Genomic DNA, 23,199 nt, shown 5'->3' with positions numbered 1-23,199 from the left:
TTTCGCTTTTGAGTGGAAGTGTTTTTCTTGCTACACAGGACACCATAGTGTTTTCAAATATTCATATAAAATAAACCACACCATGCCTCTGCACCTTTCCGCTTTTGATTGACAGGAGGAGGGCTGCCAAAGGAGGGAGGTGTGGAACATGTGACTGGCAGACATAATCCTTTATGCAAGAAATCATGTTCGCAGCAATCTCCCCTTCCTGAAGATAAGATCACACGCAAGTGCCAGACTGCTCCTCGTTGACTATTTGGAGATGAATTCTACCCTTGACCAAACAAATTAACTGTGACTGGCTCCCCCCAAGGGGCTATGGACTTGTAAATGCTCTTATTATCTTCATCTATGGGTGACTGGTTGGTGGAGGGTGGGGGGAGGTAAGGGGCTCGTTTAATTTCACTGCACACAGGTGGTGTAGTAGCAATAAAGGTTTATGAGTATTATTTACAACAGTCTAAAGCAAAAATTATTTAAAAATATGATTTCATTTCTAAATCGGACAGACAAGATTTCTTTTACAATATATTTATTTCTTTATCATATACACACAAAACTTCTATTTTTAAACAGGAAACATATTTGCAACCTAAGGTCTATTATACAGATCCATTTTCTTACAGTTCTGTTAAGCTGTATACAAATTATAAAGATTCCAAGTTTATTTGATGTTCTTCCATGGGTCTATTATTTACTAAATTGGTGAGTTTTGCCATTACTGCATATTCTGATAGTTTTTCTTTCCATGCATCTATCTGAGGACACATGTCAGATTTCCATGTTAGCCAACACCAATGACTGCTGTGGTCATATAAGTAGTTCCACTGACAATTTCACAACAGCTGAAGGAGTCATTCCCAACAGCATACTTTTGGGATCCAATGCAAATTTAGTTTTTTACATCTTTTGCATTTTCTCCAAAACTTTTCCTCCAAAACTTTTTGGTCTTTTCACAGGTCCAACACAAATGGAAGAAGGTCCCTTGAGGTCTATGGCATTTCCAGCAATGTCCATTCATTTCATTATTCATCTTGTGTATAGCTTTCAAAGTTATATAGTCCAGGCATGCCCGACCAGTAGATCACAATCTACCTGTAGATCCCTGGTTGATCCTGGTAGATCGCGAAATCATCCCCCCAAAAGCTAAACCTAAGGGCAATCCTCACCACAAAAAGCTCAGCAACTCTGCTCAATTCTCCCTTCCACCCACCCACCCACCACACGCACGCACACTCCTACTCCCTCCAAAGACAACCACAACAACAATAATTTTTATTTATACCCCGCCTTCCCCGGCCAGAGCCGGTCTCAGGGCAGCTAACACCAGTAAAATTACAATAAAAGCATAATGGGTGGGAACACCCAATTTAAAATACAGGTTAAAATGCAATTTAAAATGCAGCCTCATTTTAAAAGTAGCCCATAGATCAAAACCATAAGGTGAGGGAAAACATTACGGTCAGACTGAGTCCAAATCAAAGGCCAGGTGGAACAGCTCTGTCTTGCAGGCCCTGCGGAAAGATGTCAAGTCCTGCAAGGCCCTAGTCTCTTGGGACAGAGCGTCCCACCAAGTCGGGGCCAGTACTGAAAAGGCCCTGGCCCTAGTTCTCTGCAAAGGCAATGGCGGTACACCCAATGCAAGAAGAATGAGGATCCATGAGGATCCGTGCTTCAAAACCACGTTTTTGGGCCATGGCATTGCCAGATAACCGTGGATCTGAGTTTTCTGTGGTGCAGGCTGTGCCCCTGGACATGATGTGTGATTTGACGGTGAGTTTGGGGTGGCCCAATGCAAAAAGCGTGAGGATCCATGAGGATCCGTGCTTCAAAACCACATTTTTGGGCCATGGAGTGGCCAGATAACCGTGGATCCGTGATTTTTGTGGTGCAGGCTGTGCCCCTGGACATGATGTGTGATTTGATGGTGACTTTGGGCTGATCTAGTGCAAAAATCATGAGGATTCATGAGGATCCGTGCTTCGGAACCACGTTTTTGGGCCATGGAGTGGCCAGGCAGGCATGAATCCGAGTTTTTTGTGGTGTAGGCTGTGCCCCTGGCTATGATGTGTGATTTGACGGTGAGTTTGGAGTGGCCCAATGCAAAAAGCGTGTGGATCCATGAAGATCCGTGCTTCAAAACCACGTTTTGGGGCCACAGTTTCGGCAGGAAGCCGTGGGTCCGTGATTTTTGTGGTGGATGCTGTGCCCATGGCCATGATCTTTGATCTGATGGTGACTTTGGGCTGATCTAGTGGAAAAATCATTAGGATCCATGAGGATCTGTGTTTTTTAACCATGTTTTTGCGCCCCTGCGCCCCCCCGAAACAGTGGATGCGTGATTTTTTTGATGCTTTCTACAGAGCAAGACATGGTCTACAGTATCATGGTGGTTTTATTTAATTTGAATGAAAAAATCATATGACTTCTTGAGGATCCGTGTAGATCCGCCTTTTCCCTTTTCCCCTAGAGGGGCTCCTAAAGAGGGTGACCAGCATTTGGAGGAGCAGCATTTAGTGAGTGCAGAATGGGGGAGGGGCGGGGGTCGTGGGTAGAAGGGAGAAAAGGACAGTGCAAGTCTGAGCAGTGGGCTTTTGCAGGGGGAAACCTCCCCAGCTAGTAAAGGGAGAGTGTAAAAGGCAGGCAGGTGAGGAGCAGATGGGGGGGGGGGTTCTCTCTCCCCCCACCATCCCACCCACCCTGGTCAAATGGTCCTTCGCAGCTGGCCAGGGTTCCTCCAGGACACCCATCGTGGGGAGAAACGTCCCCCTTCGGGCTGTTAATCTGGGAATTTCTGAGGTCAAAGAATAGAGTTGGGACCCCAAGAGCCATCTAGTCCAACCCTCTGCAATGCAGGGATCTCAGCTAAAGCATCCATGATGGACGGGCGTCCAACCTCTGCTTAAAAACCTCCAAGGAAGGAGAGTCCGCCACCTCTCGTGGGAATCGGTTTCGGCTGCTAAGAAAGCTTTTTTCCTGATGTTGAGTCGTAATCTCTTTTCTTGTAGCTTGAAGTCATGGGTTCGAGTCCTACCCTTCGGAGCAGGAGAAAACAAGCACGCTCCTTCTTCCACTTACAGCCCTTGAGATATTTGGAGGGGGCTATCCAATCTCAGTCTCCTCTTTTCCAGGCTAAACATACCCAGCTCCCCCAGAAGCTCAGCTCTGCCCTCGCCGGTCCTGGAAGGATCCTTTAAGAAGGTCCCATATGCTCAGAGACTTTGCACCTGTTCATTGGGGGAGATAGGAAGCCCAGAGCACTTGTTCTTTAGATGTCCCTTTTATGAAGAGGCACGTAGTGAGACCATTGATCCCCTGCTGGCGAGGCTCGCTGACCTCCCAGAAAAGCAAAAAAAATTGACATTTTCCTGTTAGGCAAAGATCACAAGACGATCTGGATGGTCGCCAGATTCTGTGTGCAGATCTGTAGGCACAGACCATCCCCTAACTAGTTCGTTAAGAAAATCCCCAAACTCGGTTCCATGGGTGACTCCGGGTCATCTCTCTGCGGTAGCTTATCTTAAAGTTTTAAGTGTCTATACGCTTATGGCATTTATAAATTTTAAATTTATTGTTGTACATTGTTTTAAATGTTTGTTTTCTTTCTGGGATTGTACCCCCCCAAGTGTGTTTTATAAGCTGGTCTCCGAGCGTAATAAATTATCTATCTATCTCTACCCAGCTCCTAGGGGGGCGTAAATCAAAATCCCAGCCCAGGAGTGCCTCTTGCACTGTGCCATAGTCAACTTTGCAGGGACACCCAACTGCTTTTTGGGGGGGTGGGGTTGGTGCAGTGTGATGCTCAGGTTTAGAATCCCTACTGGATCTTGAGGAAGTTTGCTGGGAGACCTTGGGGGCCAGTCATAGAATCATAGAATCATAGAATCATAGAGTTGGAAGAGACCACAAGGGCCATCGAGTCCAACCCCCTGCCAAGCAGGAAACACCTTCAGAGCACTCCTGACATATGGTTGTCAAGCCTCTGCTTAAAGACCTCCAAAGTAGGAGACTCCACCACACTCCTTGGCAGCAAATTCCACTGTCGAACAGCTCTTACTGTCAGGAAGTTCTTCCTAATGTTTAGGTGGAATCTTCTTTCTTGTAGTTTGGATCCATTGCTCCGTTTCCGCTTCTCTGGAGCAGCAGAAAACCACCTTTCTCCCTCCTCTATGTGACATCCTTTTATATATTTGAACGTGGCTATCATATCACCCCTTAACCTCCTCTTCTCCAGGCTAAACATGCCCAGCTCCCTTAGCCGTTCCTCATAAGGCATCGTTTCCAGGCCTTTGACCATTTTGGTTGCCCTCCTCTGGACACGTTCCAGTTTGTCAGTGTCCTTCTTGAACTGTGAACAGTCTTCTTGAACAGTCGCTGCTTCTCAGCCTGGCCTACCTGGTAGGGGTGGTTGTTGGGGTTGAATGAGGAGGGGGAGGACCAAATGTGACACCTTGAGCTCATGGAGGGAGCGGGCATATAAATATGATAGGTAAAATACAAGGACCCACAGATACATGTGCAAAGGTGCAGATGCGAGAATTATTGCATGCATGGGCCACATGTGATGTTTACCACTTGCAGACCTTTAAAGCCCTAAACGGCCTCGGTCCTGTATACCTGAAGGAGCGTCTCCACCCCCATCGTTCAGCCCGGACACTGAGATCCAGCGCCGAGGGCTTTCTGGCAGTTCCCTCATTGTGAGAACCAGGGAACCAGGCAGAGGGTCTTCTCGGTAGTGGCGCCCACCCTGTGGAATGCCCTTCCATCAGATGTCAAGGAAATAAACAACTATCCGACTTTTAGAAGAGATCTGAAGGCAGCCCTGTTTAGAGAAGTTTTTAATGTTTGATGTTTTATCATGTTTTTAATATTCTGTTGGGAGCCACCCAGAGTGGCTGGGGAAATATTATTATTATTAAGACATAAAACCCACCGTGTGGGAATCCCTTGCAGCCAACCACAGTTCCTGGAGACAGTTGACCACAGGAGGAATGATAGCTGGGAAAAGCACAGAGAGAAGAAATGTATTTGTGCATCTGCAGTAGCACAACGAAATGCCCCCACCTGCAGCAAAACATGTCCCTCCCATATCGTTCTCTACAGCCACAGCAGGCACTGCAACCTTCCAACAGTTTGACTTCACCCTCAAAGATGCACCCCTCCACGGTCTCCCGAGACTGACGGATGCCAGCAACCGCCCATTTATTTGCTTGTTTATTCATTTCGTCAGCTTAAACTGTAATGAGAGCACACTAAAGGCACTGTGTGCTAGGAGCTAATCCTGTAAATATTTTTTTAAGAAAAATGGTCAGAGCTCAAGAGCTAAAGGCAATACGACTGTAGAAACCTAGTTTTCAGCTCTACCATGGCAGGAATATCTTGAGCCACAGTGTAACCAGACAGTGAGATTAAATCCCAATTTTAGAGAGCGGGGGGAAGGAAAGGAAAAGAAACCCATTGATACATGTTTTCACGTAGCACAGACCAAGCTAACAGGAGAGGCAGCTTAGAATCAACAAGGTAAGTGCATCTCAATTCAGGTTTGGGGAGCGGGTGGAGGAAGAGTGGCATATAAAATATGGATTCGGCTGAAAGTTTTGATTTTCAGTTGAAAACCAGTTTAAATGAGTTCGGTTTTTCAAAAACAGTGTGCAAGTTAAATCGCCACTTAGCCACCATGCATATTCCACTCAAAAAATTAGTCCTTGGCACATGCTATCGTCCTGACCAAAAATAAATAAATGCTCAGTGTTCTTGAGCTTAAGAATGAAATCCAAAGAGGAAGCATTGCAGTAATGAGGGACTTCTGATTACCTGCATATACATTGGCTACGTTTGTTCTACTCGTGAGAAAGGAGAAACATTCCTGTGTGTGTGCCCCAGAACTATCAGTTATCAGAGGGGACATAAGAAAGAACGAACAGAAATTCCAAACAGTGAAAAGTGGTAACAGAATGATGGACTAGACATGTGTTGGGCCTGACCTGGCCTCTTACATTCTTTAAACAAGCAAAGACGGATACTTTTAGGCAGAGGGGTCAACCTTCAATCATGGCTGGTGACCGGCCTGCTAGGAGCCTCTTCTTGGTTGATTTTATAGAGGCTGCTAGAATCAAAGACAGCTTGCCAGTGAACCAGTGATCACAGGGGACCTTGCAGCCGAAGGCCAGGAGGATCTGAGAACATCTTCATAGAATCATAAAACTGTAGAGCTGGGAGGGACCTCAAGGATCATCTAGCCTGACCCCCTGCAGTGCAGGAATAAAATGTAGACTGAACAGGCAGCCAATATCACATTGTTTAATTAAACATGATTGTCCAAGGTTACAGCAAGGAGAGAATTTTTTAAAATGCTGTCAACGCAGAATTTCCGTACAGAGGCTAAGCGTAACATTAGGCCTACAAAAATACAATACCAAAACATCCCGTCTCCGTCACTTCCCACACTCTGGAATGAAAACATACACCGCCATGTGATAGACAACAATCTCATGACTGCAAACGCGGAGCAGGAATCCTAACAAGCCTAGACATGCATCTATCCTGGACTCATGTAGTCACTAGGAACTGCCCATTCTGAGCCCTGCTACAGCTGCTTATTAAGATTTGATTGGTCAAGTGATTCTCTACTCTAATTATTCCTATGCTTTCCCTTGGGTTGGCATCTTGGAAGTCGGAAGCTTACGTTCCATCTCAAGAACTTCCCACATTCCGATCATCACTAGGATTTGCAGGATTCCACCCTGCTTGACGCAGTGGAAAGCGTCTTCTCTGGCGGAAGGTCATTCCGCACCCTGAGTGTTTCTCACGTGGATTCTTCTGTGTGTGTTGAGGTGCGTGCTCTGGTTGAAGCTTTTCCCGCACTCCAAGCACTTGTAGGGCTTCTCCTCTGTGTGGGTTCTCTGATGTCTCTTAAGGTGTGTGCTCTGGTTGAAGCTCTTCCCGCACTCGGAGCAGTTGTAGGGCTTCTCCCCCGTGTGGATCCTTTGATGGACTTTGAGGATTCTGCTGTCACTGAAGCTTTTCCCACACTCGAGGCATTTATAGGGTTTCTCCTGCGTGTGGGTTCTTTGGTGTACTTTGAGGCTTCTGCCGACGCTGAAAGTCTTGCCGCACTCGGAGCATTTATAGGGCTTCTCCTGGGTGTGGACTCTTTGATGGACTTTGAGGCTTCTGCTATCGCCAAAACTCTTTCCACACCCAGAGCATACAAAGGGCTTCTCCCCTGTGTGAGTTCTTTGATGCGATTTAAGGATTATGCTCTGACTGAAACACTTCCCGCACTCGGAGCATTTATAGGGCTTCTCCCCTGTGTGGATTTTCTGGTGTATTTTAAGGTTCCCACTATTGCTGAAACACTTCCCGCACTCGGAACATTTATCTGGCTTCTCCCCCGTGTGAATTCTCTGGTGCGATTTAAGAATTATGTTTTGACTGAAGCTCTTTCCACACTCGGAACATTTATAGGGCTTCTCCCCCGTGTGGATTCTTTCATGTCTTTTAAGATGCGTGCTATGGCTGAAGCTCTTCCCACACGCTGAACATGTGTAGGGCTTCTCTCCTGTGTGGATTCTTTGATGTTTACTAAGGTTTGAACTCAGGTTGAACCTCTTCCCGCACTCGGAGCACTTATAGGGCTTCTCCCCAGTGTGGATTCTCTGATGCGATTTAAGCTCAGGGCTGCGACTGAAGCCCTTTCCACACACTGAGCACTTATAAGGTTTCTCCCCTGTGTGGATTCTTTGATGTCTTTTAAGGTTTCTACCGTCAATAAAACCCTTTCCACACTCCGAGCATTTATAGGGCTTTTCTCTCGTGTGAATACTTTCGTGCCATTTCAGACTTACGCTATGACTGAACCGCTTTCCACACTCTGAGCATTTATAAGGCTTTTTGCCTGCATGGAATCTTTGATGGAGATGAAGGTCTGAGCTGCGAAGGAACTGCTTCCCGCACTCCAAGCATTTGTACATTTTATCTGTAGCATGCGCTCTCTGGTGTTTAATAAGGTATATCTGCTGGCTGAAAAGCTTCCCACACTCTGCACATTTCAACAGTTTCTCCTTGTGGATTTTTCTTTGGTTTCCTTCACAATGTTCTTCTACTATTGGGATTTCATGGAAGTCAGTCCCTTCAAAAACAATGGATTTGTTCCCCCACTTCTGTTTTAATTCCGTTTTCATTCTACGCTGTTCACACTCTTTGTTGCCCTCTCCGTCGTCATCTAAAGAAATCAAAGGTGAAATCTGATCAGGGAGGAAGAGATCTACGAATCATGGAACAAACATTGATCTGCATCAATAGGAGTATAGCATCTAGATCAAGGGAAGTAATAGTGCCACTGTATTCTGCTCTGGTCAGACCTCACCTGGAGTACTGTGTCCAGTTCTGGGCACCACAGTTCAAGAAGGACACTGACAAACTGGAACGTGTCCAGAGGAGGGCAACCAAAATGGTCAAAGGCCTGGAAACGATGCCTTATGAGGAACGGCTAAGGGAGCTGGGCATGTTTAGCCTGGAGAAGAGGAGGTTAAGGGGTGATATGATAGCCATGTTCAAATATATAAAAGGATGTCACATAGAGGAGGGAGAAAGGTTGTTTTCTGCTGCTCCAGAGAAGCGGACATGGAGCAATGGATCCAAACTACAAGAAAGAAGATTCCACCTAAACATTAGGAAGAACTTCCTGACAGTAAGAGCTGTTCCACAGTGGAATTTGCTGCCAAGGAGTGTGGTGGAGTCTCCTACTTTGGAGGTCTTTAAGCAGAGGCTTGACAACCATATGTCAGGAGTGCTCTGATGGTGTTTCCTGCTTGGCAGGGGGTTGGACTCGATGGCCCTTGTGGTCACTTCCAACTCTATGATTCTATGATCAGACGAACCTTGGAAAAGACAAATGGGGTGGTGTGTGGAGCATTGGCTATTCTGCTCATGCAAGATCACAGGTTCACTATCCAAATGAATGTACTGTATTTTTCGCCCTATAGGACGCACTTTTTCCCCTCCAAAAATGAAGGGGAAATGTGTGTGTGTCCTATGGGGCGAATGCAGGCTTTCGCTGAAGCCTGGAGAGCGAGAGGCGTTGGTGCGCACTGACCCCTCTCGCTCTCCAGGCTTCAGGAAGCTATCCGCAACCCTTGGGAGTTCCCGCCGGGCTCGCAAGGCTTGCGGGCAGCAGCCTGCAGCCCGAAGCATGGGGCACACCCCGGAGCGCGCCCCGTGCTTCGCGCAGATGTCCGCAAGCCTTGCGAGCCCGGCGGGAGTTCCCGCCCGGCTCGCAAGGCTTGCGGATAGCAGCCTGTTCTGGGGGCTGGAGTCGGGGGAAGCTCGGGCAATGTGGTGACATAGTCTTTAAAGCAGGAGTGGGAAACTGAATCTGGGTGTTAGGCAGGCTGCTTAATTCCATCCACTTGTCAATCACCCAATGGTATAATGGTGTCCGGTGACTGACAGCTTAAAAAGTTCAAAAGGGGTCCCTGTAAGCACCAATCAGCTGAGTGAAGGTTGGAGCAGCTTCCTTTGAAGGTGTGCTCTGAGCACCAATCAGCTGATTGATTCCAGGAGCTGCGACTTCAAAGGGGTTTGCCAAAATTGTTCAACTAATTGGCTGTTGCAGGGAGCCGCTTTGAAGTCCATTTGCAGGAGCACTTTGGATTCAAACACATTGCCTGTCAGGGGTCACCAACACCACCCAATTAAAAGGCAAAATGGGCAGGTGCCTTCTAATTGATTTCTGTGAAATGAATGGTGTGGCTAGCTTGTATATGTTTCCTGGTAATGGTAATAGTAATAGTAATTTGTTATTTGTACCCCGCCCATCTGGCTGGGTTTCCCCAGCCACTCTGGGCGGCTTCCAACAAAGATTAAAAATACATTAAAATGTCACACATTAAAAACTTCCCTGAACAGGGCTGCCTTCAGGTGTCTTCTAAATGTCAAGTAGTTGTTTATCTCTTTGACATCTGATGGGAGGGCGTTCCACAGGGCGTGTGCCACTACCGAGAAGGCCCTCTGCCTGCTTCCCTGTAGCTTAGCTTCTCACAGTGAGGGAACCGCCAGAAGGCCCTCAGCGCTGCACCTCAGTGTCCGGGCAGAACGATGGGGGTGGAGACGTTCCTTCAGGTATACTGGGCCGAGGCCATTTAGGGCTTTAAACGTCAACACCAACACTTTGAATTGTGCTTGGAAATGTACCGGGAGCCAATGTAGGTCTTTCAGGACTGGTGTTATATGGTCTTGGCGGCCGCCCCCAGTCACCAGTCTAGCTGCCACATTCTGGAATAGTTGTAGTTTCCAGGTCACCTTCAAAGGTAGCCCCACGTAGAGTCATTGCAGTAGTCCAAGCGGGAGATAACTAGAGCATTGACAAATGCTCTGTGTTGTTATTACAGAGCAACATCATCAGACAGTGTGTGTATATGCACACAATCTCCATAACCAGCAGGAGATAACTGCCTTCCCATGGTATGCATAAACATTGTCCGGGGTGGTTGTCCCATTCCATAAATAAATTTTTACTATTTATACCCTGTCCATCTGACTGGGTTGCCCTCTGGGCAGCTTCCAACATATATAAAAATGCAATTAAACCTTTTAAAAAAAACCTTCCCTATACAGGATTGCCTTCAAATGGCTCGGGGGTCGGATAACTCCATACCCTTCAACATTTCTCCAATGAAAATAGGGACGTCCTAAGGAAAAATGGGACATTCTGGGATCAAATAAGAAACCAGGACGGCTTCTCTAAATCACGGACGTCCCTGGAAAATAGGGACATTTTGTGTTAGGCCATGCCCACTCCATGGCAGCCATTTTGGGACTGGCAGTCCCAGCACCCCCTTCAAAATGTTAAATGCAACCACTAGTCCAAAAACATTGGCAACCCCTGGGGCAGGCGGATGTGGTTTGTGGGGAACGGACTTGTGGGCCAAATTGAGGCCGAGCCTAACTGGGTTCATGGAGTACAGGTGGATGCTATGAAATAAGATCTGCCATTCCTCACTTTAGATACAAACTACTCCTTTCCCAGTTGAGAGAATCCCTTGCACTATTCCCTGGCTGTTTCTCAGATATACAGGGCACCTGCAACTTATGGGGGGGGGGGGTCACGTTCCCAGGATTGTGCCTAAAAGCCAAAACCACGTATGGTCGAAACACACTGGGTTCAGTGGTAGGTGGGGTTGCCCCCTTCCTAATTTTTTTTGCCAAATGTGCACAAGTTAAATGTGGATAAGTTGTGGCCTTACTGTACCCCTCAACTGGGTGGTTTTTGTTTTTCTTTAGAAGAATTTCATTTATAAGGAAATAGGAGGATAAAAGAATGAAAAAGAAATAGGGGGAAAGGTGCAAAAGGTACAATATCATACAATAAGTAATATCAGTTACATTTCCATACATTATTATACAGATATATTATTATCCTTATTAATAGCCTATTCTGTATAAACGTGTTCCAAACATCAATATATTTGTCCAGACAAAGTCTGGCGATCCGTTCACATGTTGCAAGTACTGTCGTATTGTCAATCCATCGATTAAAGGGGCATCATAACTGGGTGATATTCAGCAAGAAAAAAATATGGTTGCTAGGTGAAGACATAGCCGGGTATGCCTGACATGGGGGCCCACCCCTAAGTGCCTACCTGCTGATCTCTCCTCTTCAGAGCTTTCGGCAAACGGGTCGCCCATTTCTCCCTGCCAGGAGAGATGGTCCAGCCTGGGAAGCGGAACCCCTATTTAAAACGAGAGAAACAAATGACTTGTAGGAAGAGAAGAGCCTTGCAGGTGTCGGATCACACCAACGGCCCATCTACTCCAGCTGTTACACTGGACAGCCAGATGTGTCTTCTGGGAAGCACACAAGCAGGACTGAGCGTGGCAGCAGTGTCTCCACTTGTGATTCCCAGCAACCGCTAATCAGAGGTCATTGTGACCTCATGCTGATGTGATTGGATGGGAGGAGGCCAGCCATTGTGACCTCATGCTGATGTGATTGGATGGGAGGAGACCAGCCATTGTGACCTCATGCTGATGTGATTGGATGGGAGGAGGCCAGCCATTGTGACCTCATGCTGTTGTGATTGGATGGGAGGAGGCCAGCCATTGTGACCTCATGCTGATGTGATTGGATGGGAGGAGGCCAGCCATTGTGACCTCATGCTGATGTGATTGGATGGGAGGAGGCCAGCCATTGTGACCTCATGCTGATGTGATTGGATGGGAGGAGGCCAGCCATTGTGACCTCATGTTGATGTGATTGGATGGGAGGAGACCAGCCATTGTGACCTCATGCTGATGTGATTGGATGGGAGGAGGCCAGCCATTGTGACCTCATGCTGATGTGATTGGATGGGAGGAGGCCAGCCATTGTGACCTCATGCTGATGTGATTGGATGGGAGGAGGCCAGCCATTGTGACCTCATGCTGATGTGATTGGATGGGAGGAGACCAGCCATTGTGACCTCATGCTGATGTGATTGGATGGGAGGAGGCCAGCCATTGTGACCTCATGCTGATGTGATTGGATGGGAGGAGACCAGCCATTGTGACCTCATGCTGATGTGATTGGATGGGAGGAGGCCAGCCATTGTGACCTCATGCTGATGTGATTGGATGGGAGGAGGCCAGCCATTGTGACCTCATGCTGATGTGATTGGATGGGAGGAGGCCAGCCATTGTGACCTCATGCTGATGTGATTGGATGGGAGGAGGCCAGCCATTGTGACCTCATGCAGATGCTGCCTGCTTGAAGGAAAAGGACTGGCCACTGTGAACTGGCTCTAATTTTTGCTTGGCCAAAGAGGAGAGAAATCCCGCTGGTGCTGCCTGCTTGTAATTCTTATCCCATATGATGTATTTATTTATTTATTCTAAAAAAAACTTCAAATACAGCAATTTCATTTAAAAAATCAAAGTGGGATTCATATACACACACACACACACACACACACACACACACAGTGGTACCTCGGCTTAAGTACTTAATTCGTTCTGGAGGTCCGTACTTAACCTGAAACTGTTCTTAACCTGAAGCACCACTTTAGCTAATGGGGCCTCCTGCTGCCATGCCGCCAGAGGACAATTTCTGTTCTCATCCTGAAGCAAAGTTCTTAACCCAAGGTAATATTTCTGGGTTAGCAGAGTCTGTAACCTGAGGCGTATGTAACCTGTAGCGTACGTAACCTGAGGTACCACTGTATATGTTACAATAATTAAATATGTATAGCTATAGACACACAATAAAAAAGGAGATAAAAATTAAAATCACAATCCACCCGTTGTCACACAAGAAATTGCTATTGTTATTAAGTCTTGAACATACGCACCAAAGAATGTGACGCCTCACTGATCACCCCCCTTCCTTTAAAACTCACGAAAGATTTTGTCCTTTTCACAGTTATTGTTGGCGAAATACTTTTAGGAATCTGCGCTGCAGTTTTTCTAATGGTCACATTGCCTTGTATTTTACCGCCCTTCTCTGCTTTCCTTTCACTGCCAGAGAAAATGTCTTTCTCCTGAGAAGCCTTTCGGCCACTAACTGACAAGATCTCCCCATCGTCCTCATTGATGTGGTCCAAAGGAAAGCAGAGCAAGGCGTTTGGCACAAGCCTGGCTGCAGGAGTTGCCGGAAGGAGGCAAACAAGCTGCCATCCAACCCTCTTAGGGACTCCATTGAGGATATTTGTATGGTTAAGACTAACACAGGAACACCACAGGGATGCGTACTCAGTCCGCTCCTTTATATTCTCTACACGTACGATTGTGTCGCTGCTCACCCTAGTAATAGGGTGGTCAAATTTGCAGATGACACAACCGTGATTGGGCTCATCTCTGAAAGGGAGGGTGAAACGGACTATAGAGATGAGGTGGAGCGGCTGACAGAGTGGTGCAGAGCTAACAACTTGCTCATAAATACAAGGAAGACAAAGGAGCTTGTGGTGGACTTCAGGAGACAGAAGAGCAATGTCCAGCCACTTTTGATTGATGGGGTCTGTGTGGAGAGGGTAACAACGTTCAGATTTTTGGGCACTGAATTACAAGAGGATCTGTGCTGGAGTGTCAACACAAGGGGGCTTGTGAAGAAGGCGCAGCAGAGACTGTACTGTTTGAGAATTCTAAGGAAAAACCATCTTCCGCAGAAACTGCTGCTTGCCTTCTATCACTGTGCCATTGAGAGCGTGCTCACTTATGGCTTATGTGTGTGGTACGGAAGCTGTACTACCCAGGACAGGATGGGGTTGTGCAGAGTTGTTAAGGCAGCAGAGAGCATTGTTGGCTGCCCACTCTCCACCTTAGAGCAGATTTATGCCACAAGGTGCCATAGGAAGGCACTGGACATAGTAAAAGATCCATCGCATCCTGGTCACTGTCTCTTCGAGCTCCTGCCGTCGGGACGGAGATACAGGACGATGAAGACAAGAACGAGCCGTCTTAAGAACAGCTTCTTCCCCAGAGCGATCTCGGCCCTGAATGGGAAGCCTGGACTTTGAAAGTCATCTAATCTTCCTTGCTGTATTATACTGTATTGTTTTAATTAGTGTTTTTATAGTTGTTTTGATTTTGTGTGGAGTGCCCTACCTGGGTGGATGGAGCAGCCAAGTAATTTCGTTGTTCCCGAGAGGGGGCAATGACAATAAAGATATTATTATTATTATTATTATTATTATTATTATTATTATTATGGTTTACTCCCAAGTCTTTTTTCCTCCCAAAGATCTCTCACAAGGGAGCAGAGGCTTAGGATCAGAGTTTTCCTTCTTTATCATCTGTACACTAGTACCTTGGTTGTCAAATGGCTTGACTCCCAAACAAATCAGCTCTCAAATGCTGCAAACCTGGAAGCAAGTGTTCCAGTTTGCGAACTTTTTCCGAAGCCGAATGTCTGACCCGGCTTCCAATTGAGTGCAGGAAGCTCCTGCAGCCAATCGGAAGCAGAGCCTTGGTTTTCAAACAGTTCCGGGAGTCGAATGGATTAAGTTTGACAACCAAGAAACCACTATATTCTAATAGATTGGGGGGGAGTTATATTGTTTATATTGTAATTTAATTTTTAAGGATTGACTTTTCACACCTTTTATCTGACTTGTTGTAATTTATGTGAGCTGCCTTGAGTCCTGGGTCCAGCAAAAAGGTGGGATGTAAATAAAGGTCTGTATAGTTAAAGCTATGGTTTTCCCAGTAGTGATGTATGGAAGTGAGAGCTGGACCATAAAGAAGGCTGATCGCCGAAGAACTGATGCTTTTGAATTATGGTGCTGGAGGAGACTCTTGAGAGTCCCATGGACTGCAAGAAGATCAAACCCATCCATTCTTAAGGAAATCAGCCCTGAGTGCTCACTGGAAGGACAGATCCTGAAGCTGAGGCTCCAGTACTTTGGCCACCTCTTGAGAAGACTCCCTGGAAAAGACCCTGATGTTGGGAAAGATGGAGGGTACAAGGAGAAGGGGACGACAGAGGACAAGATGGTGGGACAGTGTTCTCGAAGCGACCAGCATGTGTTTGACCAAACTGCAGGAGGCAGTGGAAGACAGGAGGGCCTGGCGTGCTCTGGTCCATGGGGTCACAAAGAGTCGGACATGACTAAACGACTAAACAACAAAATAAATAAACGCTAACCTCATAGTAGCTGTAGTAGCAATTCTGCCTGACAAGCTTACTTACCGAGAGAGACCAGATTCCCACAATTCCAGAGTTCTCCATGGCTTCCCTGTGCAGACCCCTCCAGCCTTGGTCCAGCTGAGCCCACTCGGCCTCCGTGGAAGGCTGTGAAATGTACAGCCATCTCCTCAAAGGTCACGAGGTCCTGGAAGGAAGGAAGGAAGGAAGGAAGGAAGGAAGGAAGGAAGGAAGGAAGGAAGGAGGAAATGTTTACTTCTCACAGGTAAAGCAACAAAAAGGAAGACAGGAAAAGCTGAGGTGCCTTAGCAGATCTCCTGCAAGACGTCATCAGCGGCGCTCAAAACCTTCTTAGTGAGCAGCTCTGACAGAAGAAAATGGCTGCCATCTTCAGGTCCAGAGTGATGGGCAGAGGAGAAAAGGCACCCACAGTTCAATTCTGTACCTGTTCTGGCTGCAGGGACGCTGCTTCCAGTCCATCACAAAGAGAAGTAGGCATGGGGGGACGCCTCAGGGCCATTTTGCTGTCTCTGAGGGCTGTCCTACTTCCTACAAGGAAGACAAAGAAGGTGGATGATATAGCAGGGTTAGCTAGCCCTCCTTTGGCCCAAGGGCCACCACTGATGGCCCACATGCCAATGGTGGGTGCGGCCAATGTATGAGCATGTGCATAAACACACATGTGTGACATGTGCAGATCAAGCATGCACACAGGAACATAGGACACTGCCTCATACAGAGTCAGACCATTGGTCGATTGAGCTCAGGCCTGCAACGACTTCCAGAGCCTCTTGCTGATCACGTTAAGAAAAAGAAAAGAGAGAAGTCCTTGCACTCAGGCTTACAATCTCAAAAGACACAGCACAAAAGGAAGGTGGATTGGGAGGGAGGAAGAAATAGGCAAACACAGGTTCATGTTCTCTGAATGATGGCTTAAAGTGGTACAGGACTGTTTTAAATGTTTGGTGCAGATAGGACCCATGTTGTAATAGGACCTTTTCTTACCAAGAGAGGAGGCACCCCCTTCGGCCGCCTGCACGATCCCCCGGAAAAGTGGCCGCTTTGTGATGTTCAACGGAGCATCTTCTGCCTCCGGGGAATCTGTGGCTGCTTTGGAAAATGTCATCTGTGCCTGAAACAGAAGAAAGGGATATGAGAGCAAAGAGGTCATAGGAAAAGGGAAGAAATGGAACAGCAAATGGACAAGGTTGCCATTAAATCAAATCAACAAATATTATATCGAAACCATTTCCAAACTGCCTAGGAATTCAGATTTCCGTATAAACATTCCAAACCTTGCAACATACCTTCCAAACCTTGCAACACACTCCCAGGTGTGTCTTTGGCAAATGCACTTAAATGCGCTTAAAAAGGTAAAGGACCCCTGACAGTTAAGTCCAGTCACAAATGACTCTGGGGTTGTGACACTCATTCCACTTTACTGGCCGAGGGAGCTGACATTTGTCCGCAGAGTTTTTCCAGGTCATGTGGCCAGCATGACTAAGCTGCTTCCAGCGAACCAGAGCAGTGCACGGAAACGCCGTTTACCTTTCCGCCAAAGCAGTACCTATTTATCTACTTGCACTTTGACGTGCTTTCAAACTGCTAGGTTGGCAGGTGTTGGGACCGAGCAATGGCAGCTCACCCTGTCGCGGGGATTCGAACCAGCAACCTTCCAATCAGCAAGCCCTAGGCTCAGTGGTTTAGATCACAGCACCACCCGCGTCCTTAAATGCGCTTAGTCTATTATTATTTGAACTTACATAAAGTTCACAATTTTCTACACATCTGCATAGGTAAAAGTAAAGGGACCCCTTACCGTTAGGTCCAGTCGCGGACGATTCTGGGGTTGTGGCGCTCATCTCGCTTTACTGGCAGAGGGAGCCGGCGTACAGCTTCTGGGTCATGTGGCCAGCATGACTAAGCCACTTCTGGCGAACCAGAGCAGCGCACGGAAATGTCGTTTACCTTCCCACTGGAGTGGTACCTATTTATCTACTTGCACTTTGACGTGCTTTCGAACTGCTAGGTTGGCAGGAGCAGGGACCGAGCATCGGAAGCTCACCCCGTCGCTGGGATTCGAACCGCCAACCTTCTGATCGGCAAGCCCTAGGCTCTGTGGTTTAGACCACAGTGCCACCCGCGTCCCTACACATCTGCATAGGCATGTCTAAATAAGACTGTTTTTAGCAGACACAGAAAAGTTTACAGTGCCTGATATCAATAGTTTGAATTCTTTTCGTTTTTAAGTTGATCTATTGCCACCTGGAGATTTTTCTATTGGTCTAAAAATGTTTTTAAAGAGACAAGCAATAAATCCCTTATTTGGGCAACATCCGAGAAAAGGTGGGTGGCCGGTGAGACATTTTAGGGGGCTGTCCCCACACATATTCTCAACCTGTTGGAAATACTAGGGTGGAACACTTTCTCACCTGCTCCTCCTCCTGCTTCTTCTCCTCTGCCCGACTCAGGAGGAAACCTTCGGCCAGGGCCACCGCCTGGGAACTGGACTTTGGGCCACAATCCCTGACCCAGTTCTCTATCTCTGGGGGGAGGACAGCCAGGAACTGCTCCAGGATCACTAAATCCAGGATCTGCTTCTTGGTGTGCCGCTCTGGCTTCAGCCACTGGTAGCAGAGGTTGTGGAGTCGGCCGCAAACCTCTCGGGGCCCCTCGGCCTCCTGGTAGCAGAACGCCCTGAAACGCTGGCGTTGTACATCCGAGCTGGCGTTGCCCTCGTCCAGGATCTTCTGCTCTCTTCTTTCCCAGCATTCCTGGCTGCTGCCTCCCGCCTGGACGATTTGGGGGCTTCTTCTCTCTTTGGAGCCGTCCGAGTCTTGCTCTTCCACCTTTGACCTCTGCTCCAGCTCAGCCTCTAACAGGACCCTGATGATCTCCTTGCTCTGATGCCAGTTTCTGTCCGGAGGCAAGGAGGGCCTGAATTTGGGGTGAGGAGACGGCGACGACATCTCCTTGCAAAAGTGTGGAGTCCTCTGGTGCGCAAGTGTCACACGCCCCTCTCAGGAAGAGGAGTCTGCAAGAAGCACAAGAGGATTCTGGATATAGACTGGGACTGGTTCATGCAAGGAAGGCAGATGAGAACCCAAAGAGGACTAGAAACTTGGGTAAGGAGGAGGTGACAACAACAACATCTTGCAAAGGACTCAAGACCGGAAGGAGCGTCTCCACCCCCATCGTTCAGCCCAGATACTGAGGTCCAGCTCCAAGGGCCTTCTGGTGGTTTCCTCACTGTGAGGGAACCAGGCAGAGGGCCTTCTAGGTAGCAGTGCCCACCCTGTGGAATGCCCTCCCATCAGACGTCAAGGAAATAAACAACTACCTGACTTTTAGAAGACATCTGAAGGCAGCCCTGTTTAGGGAAGTTTTTAATGTTTGATGTTTTATCTTGTTTTTAAGCAGCCGAGACCACATAACACTGGTCTTGAAAGACCTATAATGGCTCCCAGTACGTTTCCAAGCACAATTCAAAGTGTTGGTGCTGACCTTTAAAGCCCTAAACGGCCTCGGTCCAGTATACCTGAAGGAGCGTCTCCACCCCCATTGTTCAGCCCGGACACTGAGGTCCAGCGCCGAGGGTCTTCTGGCGGTTCCCTCACTGCGAGAAGCCAAGTTACAGGGAACCAGGCAGAGGGCCTTCTTGGTAGTGGCACCCGCTCTGTGGAACGCCCTCCCACCAGATGTTAAAGAGAACAGCAACTACCAGACTTTTACAAGACATCTGAAGGAAGCCCTGTTTAGGGAAGCTTTTAATGTTTAATAGACTACTGTATTTTAATATTCTGTTGGAAGTTACCCAGAGTGACTGGGGAAATGCAGCCAGATGGGCAGGGTATAAATAAATAAATTATTATTATTATTATTATTATTATTATTATTCTTTTGGGAGCCAACCAGAGTGGCTGGGGAAACCCAGCCAGATGGGCATGGTAATAATAATAATAATAATAATAATAATAATAATAATAATAATAATTTGATGTTTTGTTGTTGTTGTTGTCACACGCAGTGCTATTTTTCTAGAAAAAGAAGCGCCAGAACTCACCACGAATGCCTCCCTTGTTCTCTTAGAATAGCAATGTCACCCACCCAAGTTCCGGTGAGTTCTGGTGGGAGAAAAGGCCCTTTTCACATGCCTGGAACTGGAGAAAGCTATGCAAGAAGCACTGGAGGATTCTGAATAGAGACCGGGACCGGTGCCTGCAAAGAAGGAAGAGAGAGGACTAGATACTTGAGTAAGGAGGAAGTGATGACGACATCTTGCAAAGGTCTCAAGTCCTTCAGAGTGAGACCACCGCATGGACCAAATGGTAGGCGGCTTTGCAAGAAGCACTGGAGGATTCTGGGTAGACAGGGACTCATCCCTGCAAGGAAGGCAAATGAGAACTGCAAGACCTGAGTCTGGAGGACTCAGAGGACTGCAGTGGGTTTCACAGACCCAAACCCTGATCCGGTGCACATTCAGGCAAGATGACAGAGCATCTCTGGCACTGTAGCAACCCAAATAATCCCTCCCATACAGGATGCCCCCTCCTCACTGAGCCTGGCTGTGTGTGTGTGTGTGTGTGTGTGTGTCTGCTCCCCCACCTCACAAAGTGCTCGCTTAGCAGAGGGGAAGGGAGAAGAAAATAAGCACCAAGATGTGGGAATTCCAAAGGAGCCCCAGGTATCGTTTTACGATTTATAGACAAGTGTGACGCAGCAGCTAAAAAAGCCAATGCAATTCTGGGCTGCATCAATAGGAGTATAGCATCTAGATCAAGGGAAGTAATAGTGCCACTGTATTCTGCTCTGGTCAGACCTCACCTGGAGTACTGTGTCCAGTTCTGGGCACCACAATTCAAGAAGGACACTGACAAACTGGTTCGTGTCCAGAGGAGGGCAACCAAAATGGTCAAAGGCCTGGAAACGCTGCCTTATGAGGAACGGCTAAGGGAGCTGGGCATGTTTAGCCTGGAGAAGAGGAGGTTAAGGGGTGATATGATAGCCATGTTCAAATATATAAAAGGATGTCACATAGAGGAGGGAGAAAGGTTGTTTTCTGCTGCTCCAGAGAAGCGGACACGGAGCAATGGATCCAAACTACAAGAAAGACGATTCCACCTAAACATTAGGAAGAACTTCCTGACAGTAAGAGCTGTTCGACAGTGGGATTTGCTGCCAAGGAGTGTGGTGGAGTCTCCTACTTTGGAGGTCTTTAAGCAGAGGCTTGACAACCATATGTCAGGAGTGCTCTGACGGTGTTTCCTGCTTGGCAGGGGGTTGGACTCGATGGCCCTTGTGGTCTCTTCCAACTCTATGATTCTATGATTCTGATTCATGTGGCTTCCCTTGAGATTTAAGATTCTGTTGTTGTTTTCTTTTCTGTATGCTTGATTAGAATTATAGAGCTGTGGAATTGGAAGGGGTCCAGTGGGTCATTTAGTCTGACCCCCTGCGATGCAGGAATCCTGCCCACAGCCGTCCCCCCGGGAGTTTAAACCACCCGCCTTCTGGTTAACAGAGAGAGACAATGACCCATTGTGCCATTACTTGAACAGGTCGAGTTTTTATTTTTACGCATATTTCATGTCCAAATGTTTCTGTCCAGTTCCACTCACTATTCATATATCTGACTTATTAGTACATTTCTAAGTAACCAAACCCCTGTGTTGCAAAGAGAACGTCAGCAATATCTAGGCAACACGATGACCATGTACATACGCAACAGACAATCTTTATAGAATTCCTTTAAACCATAACAAGGACAAAATGAAATCTTTAGTCTCAAAGTCTCTGAAAATCTTTAAATGAAGCGAGGTACCAGACTTTGTACGATGAAAGACAAGCTGTGAAGTTTTGTGTATTCAGCAAATATGATGTCCAACACGGAACAGTGATTCCGGATATTGACTACTGTTTCGCTGACGAAGAATTCTTAAATTCTTAAAGGAGTTCTATAAAGATTGACTATTGCATATGTACATGGTCATCGTGTTGTGAAGTGAAGGCCCAAGACAGGTGTTGATCATGATGTGAGCTGCGCACAGGTGGTCTGAAGTGAGCAAGCTACCACCATTCCTGTGGAGCCTCTTTTTATTGAGACAAATATGCAAGCCAGGCAAATACATTTTTGGGCTGTGACCTTTACACATCTTCCGTCCCGAAATCGTGGGGTGGTGGAAAGCTATTTTGGCACCTGTTCCACATTGTCATTTTCCCCTTGCACAGTGTATGATGTAGGAGACAAAAGGTATCACGGAAAAACTTACAGACAGGACACCACTGACTCTGAGACCGCAAAAGGTCAGACACAGGGGACGATGTTCTAGACAAATTGTGGCTTGACTGAGGGGGAGTTTTCCCTGCACCCCAGGGTCACGCGTGCAGGCAGATTGTGGCTGCCTGCTGGCAGGGAAGTGTGCTCCCTCCGGACCCCACTCCCCGCTCCGCGATATCCCTACTGTGTTGCCTAGATATTGCTGACATTATTAATACATTTGGCTTTGGTTTATATGCATATCATTTCCCCACCAACCTGAAGACACACAGACACAAATACAACGCCCCAAAAGTAGTGAGTAACATATTTATACTGATGCAGAACGGAGTAAGAATGGAATGAATGCAGATGGGTCCGTTGCAAAGCCCATCTCCCTTTGGAGGTGTGGGGTGGGGTGGAGGAGATCTCCCCAGTCTTTTCTCCTCCTCCTTCCCACCCCAAAGCTCCCCGCCCCCCATTTCACTCCCAGATAATCCTTTACGTGCTTTTCACTCAGCTGGTTTCCTTGGAGATGGAGAAGAGACAACAGATGAGGTGGTTGCTCGGGGTGACGCCTCAAAAATTTGGGTTAATGCCAGACCCAGAAAAGGCCCACCATCCTATTCTATGGGGCGGGGAATCTCAGGCGCTCTTTTCCCCCAGTGCAACACCAGGAATTGCTCACCCCTTTGCATCGTCCCTCCTCCAACCCTCGGGGTTCCCTTGCACCCCAATGCCCTTTGCATTTGCTTTTAACACACAGAGCCCCCCCACCATCCCGCCCTCATTTTCCCCTCCTTCCATCGCCCCCCCCCCACTTCCATTGCGCCTCCCCACCCAAATGCACTTTGCACTCACCCCGATCCCTTGGAGAGGTGGGCGGGGAAGGGGCGCGAAGGCTGCAGATGGGGGGGGGGGAGGAGGGAGATGGGGGGGCAGGAAGTGGGTGCCTAGCTGCGTTTCTAGGCATCCGGACTCTCTCCCATTAACCCTGAGGTGGGTTTATTTATTTATTTTGTCTTGCCATTCAAAGTTGACTCCGGCCATCGCCGTTTCCAAATCATTTGATCCGGCTAAGGCTTTTGGGGTTCCTTCGCTCGCACCCCGTAATATAACCTGAGCAACAGCACGAACCTCCTTTGCAAGGTCTGCCTCTCCTGAAGATCCCGCTGCAAATATTTATTTCATGTGCTGAGCAAGGAAAAGGGGTGAGAAGAAGGTGAAGGAAAAGGGTGATTTGTGCAATCCGTTTCCTGGCCACCACCAAATTCTGGAGGTGACCCCGGCCAGGCTTCTTGCTTCATCAGTGCCTGGGAGGAGGAGA

The 23,199-nt window shown here is 47.6% G+C and overlaps 1 protein-coding gene across 3 annotated transcripts; it reads right to left on the bottom strand.

Moving 5' to 3' along the window:
- Positions 1-6,284: 6,284 nt before the first annotated feature.
- On the bottom strand, positions 6,285-22,833 carry LOC310701183 (uncharacterized protein). Of its 3 annotated transcripts, none has more exons than XM_083491626.1 (8): positions 22,734-22,833; positions 19,680-19,834; positions 18,049-18,650; positions 16,622-16,748; positions 16,062-16,165; positions 15,662-15,803; positions 11,643-11,732; positions 6,285-8,224 (listed from the first exon to the last, which is right to left on the bottom strand). In XM_083491626.1, exons 3-8 carry the CDS (start codon positions 18,583-18,585, stop codon positions 6,783-6,785), a joined length of 2,442 nt encoding a protein of 813 aa, XP_083347752.1. In that variant the 5' UTR covers positions 18,586-18,650; positions 19,680-19,834; positions 22,734-22,833; the 3' UTR covers positions 6,285-6,782. The 3 variants fall into 3 exon arrangements, with proteins under 3 accessions (XP_083347752.1, XP_083347754.1, XP_083347753.1); XM_083491628.1 differs by having other exon boundaries at positions 16,622-16,742; positions 22,734-22,798; XM_083491627.1 differs by lacking the exon at positions 19,680-19,834 and having other exon boundaries at positions 22,734-22,801.
- Positions 22,834-23,199: the final 366 nt, after the last annotated feature.

The sequence above is a fragment of the Podarcis liolepis genome (genome assembly GCF_965112155.1).
Source record: "Podarcis liolepis genome assembly, chromosome: 2".
In the NCBI taxonomy this organism is placed as follows: Eukaryota; Metazoa; Chordata; class Lepidosauria; order Squamata; family Lacertidae; genus Podarcis; species Podarcis liolepis.
Note: the sequence above shows the minus strand (reverse complement) of the source record. Positions and strands in the feature narration are given on the sequence as shown.

Bases quoted from the DNA above. Each gene is read 5' to 3' on its own strand.
- LOC310701183 (XM_083491626.1), bottom strand. From the start codon at position 18,585: ATGTCGTCGCCGTCTCCTCACCCCAAATTCAGGCCCTCCTTGCCTCCG. The intron at 16,749-18,048 runs GTGAGAAAGTGT...CTTCTGTTTCAG, and splicing joins AGAAGCAGGAGGAGGAGCAG to GCACAGATGACATTTTCCAA. The intron at 16,166-16,621 runs GTAAGAAAAGGT...TCTTCCTTGTAG, and splicing joins AGGGGGTGCCTCCTCTCTTG to GAAGTAGGACAGCCCTCAGA.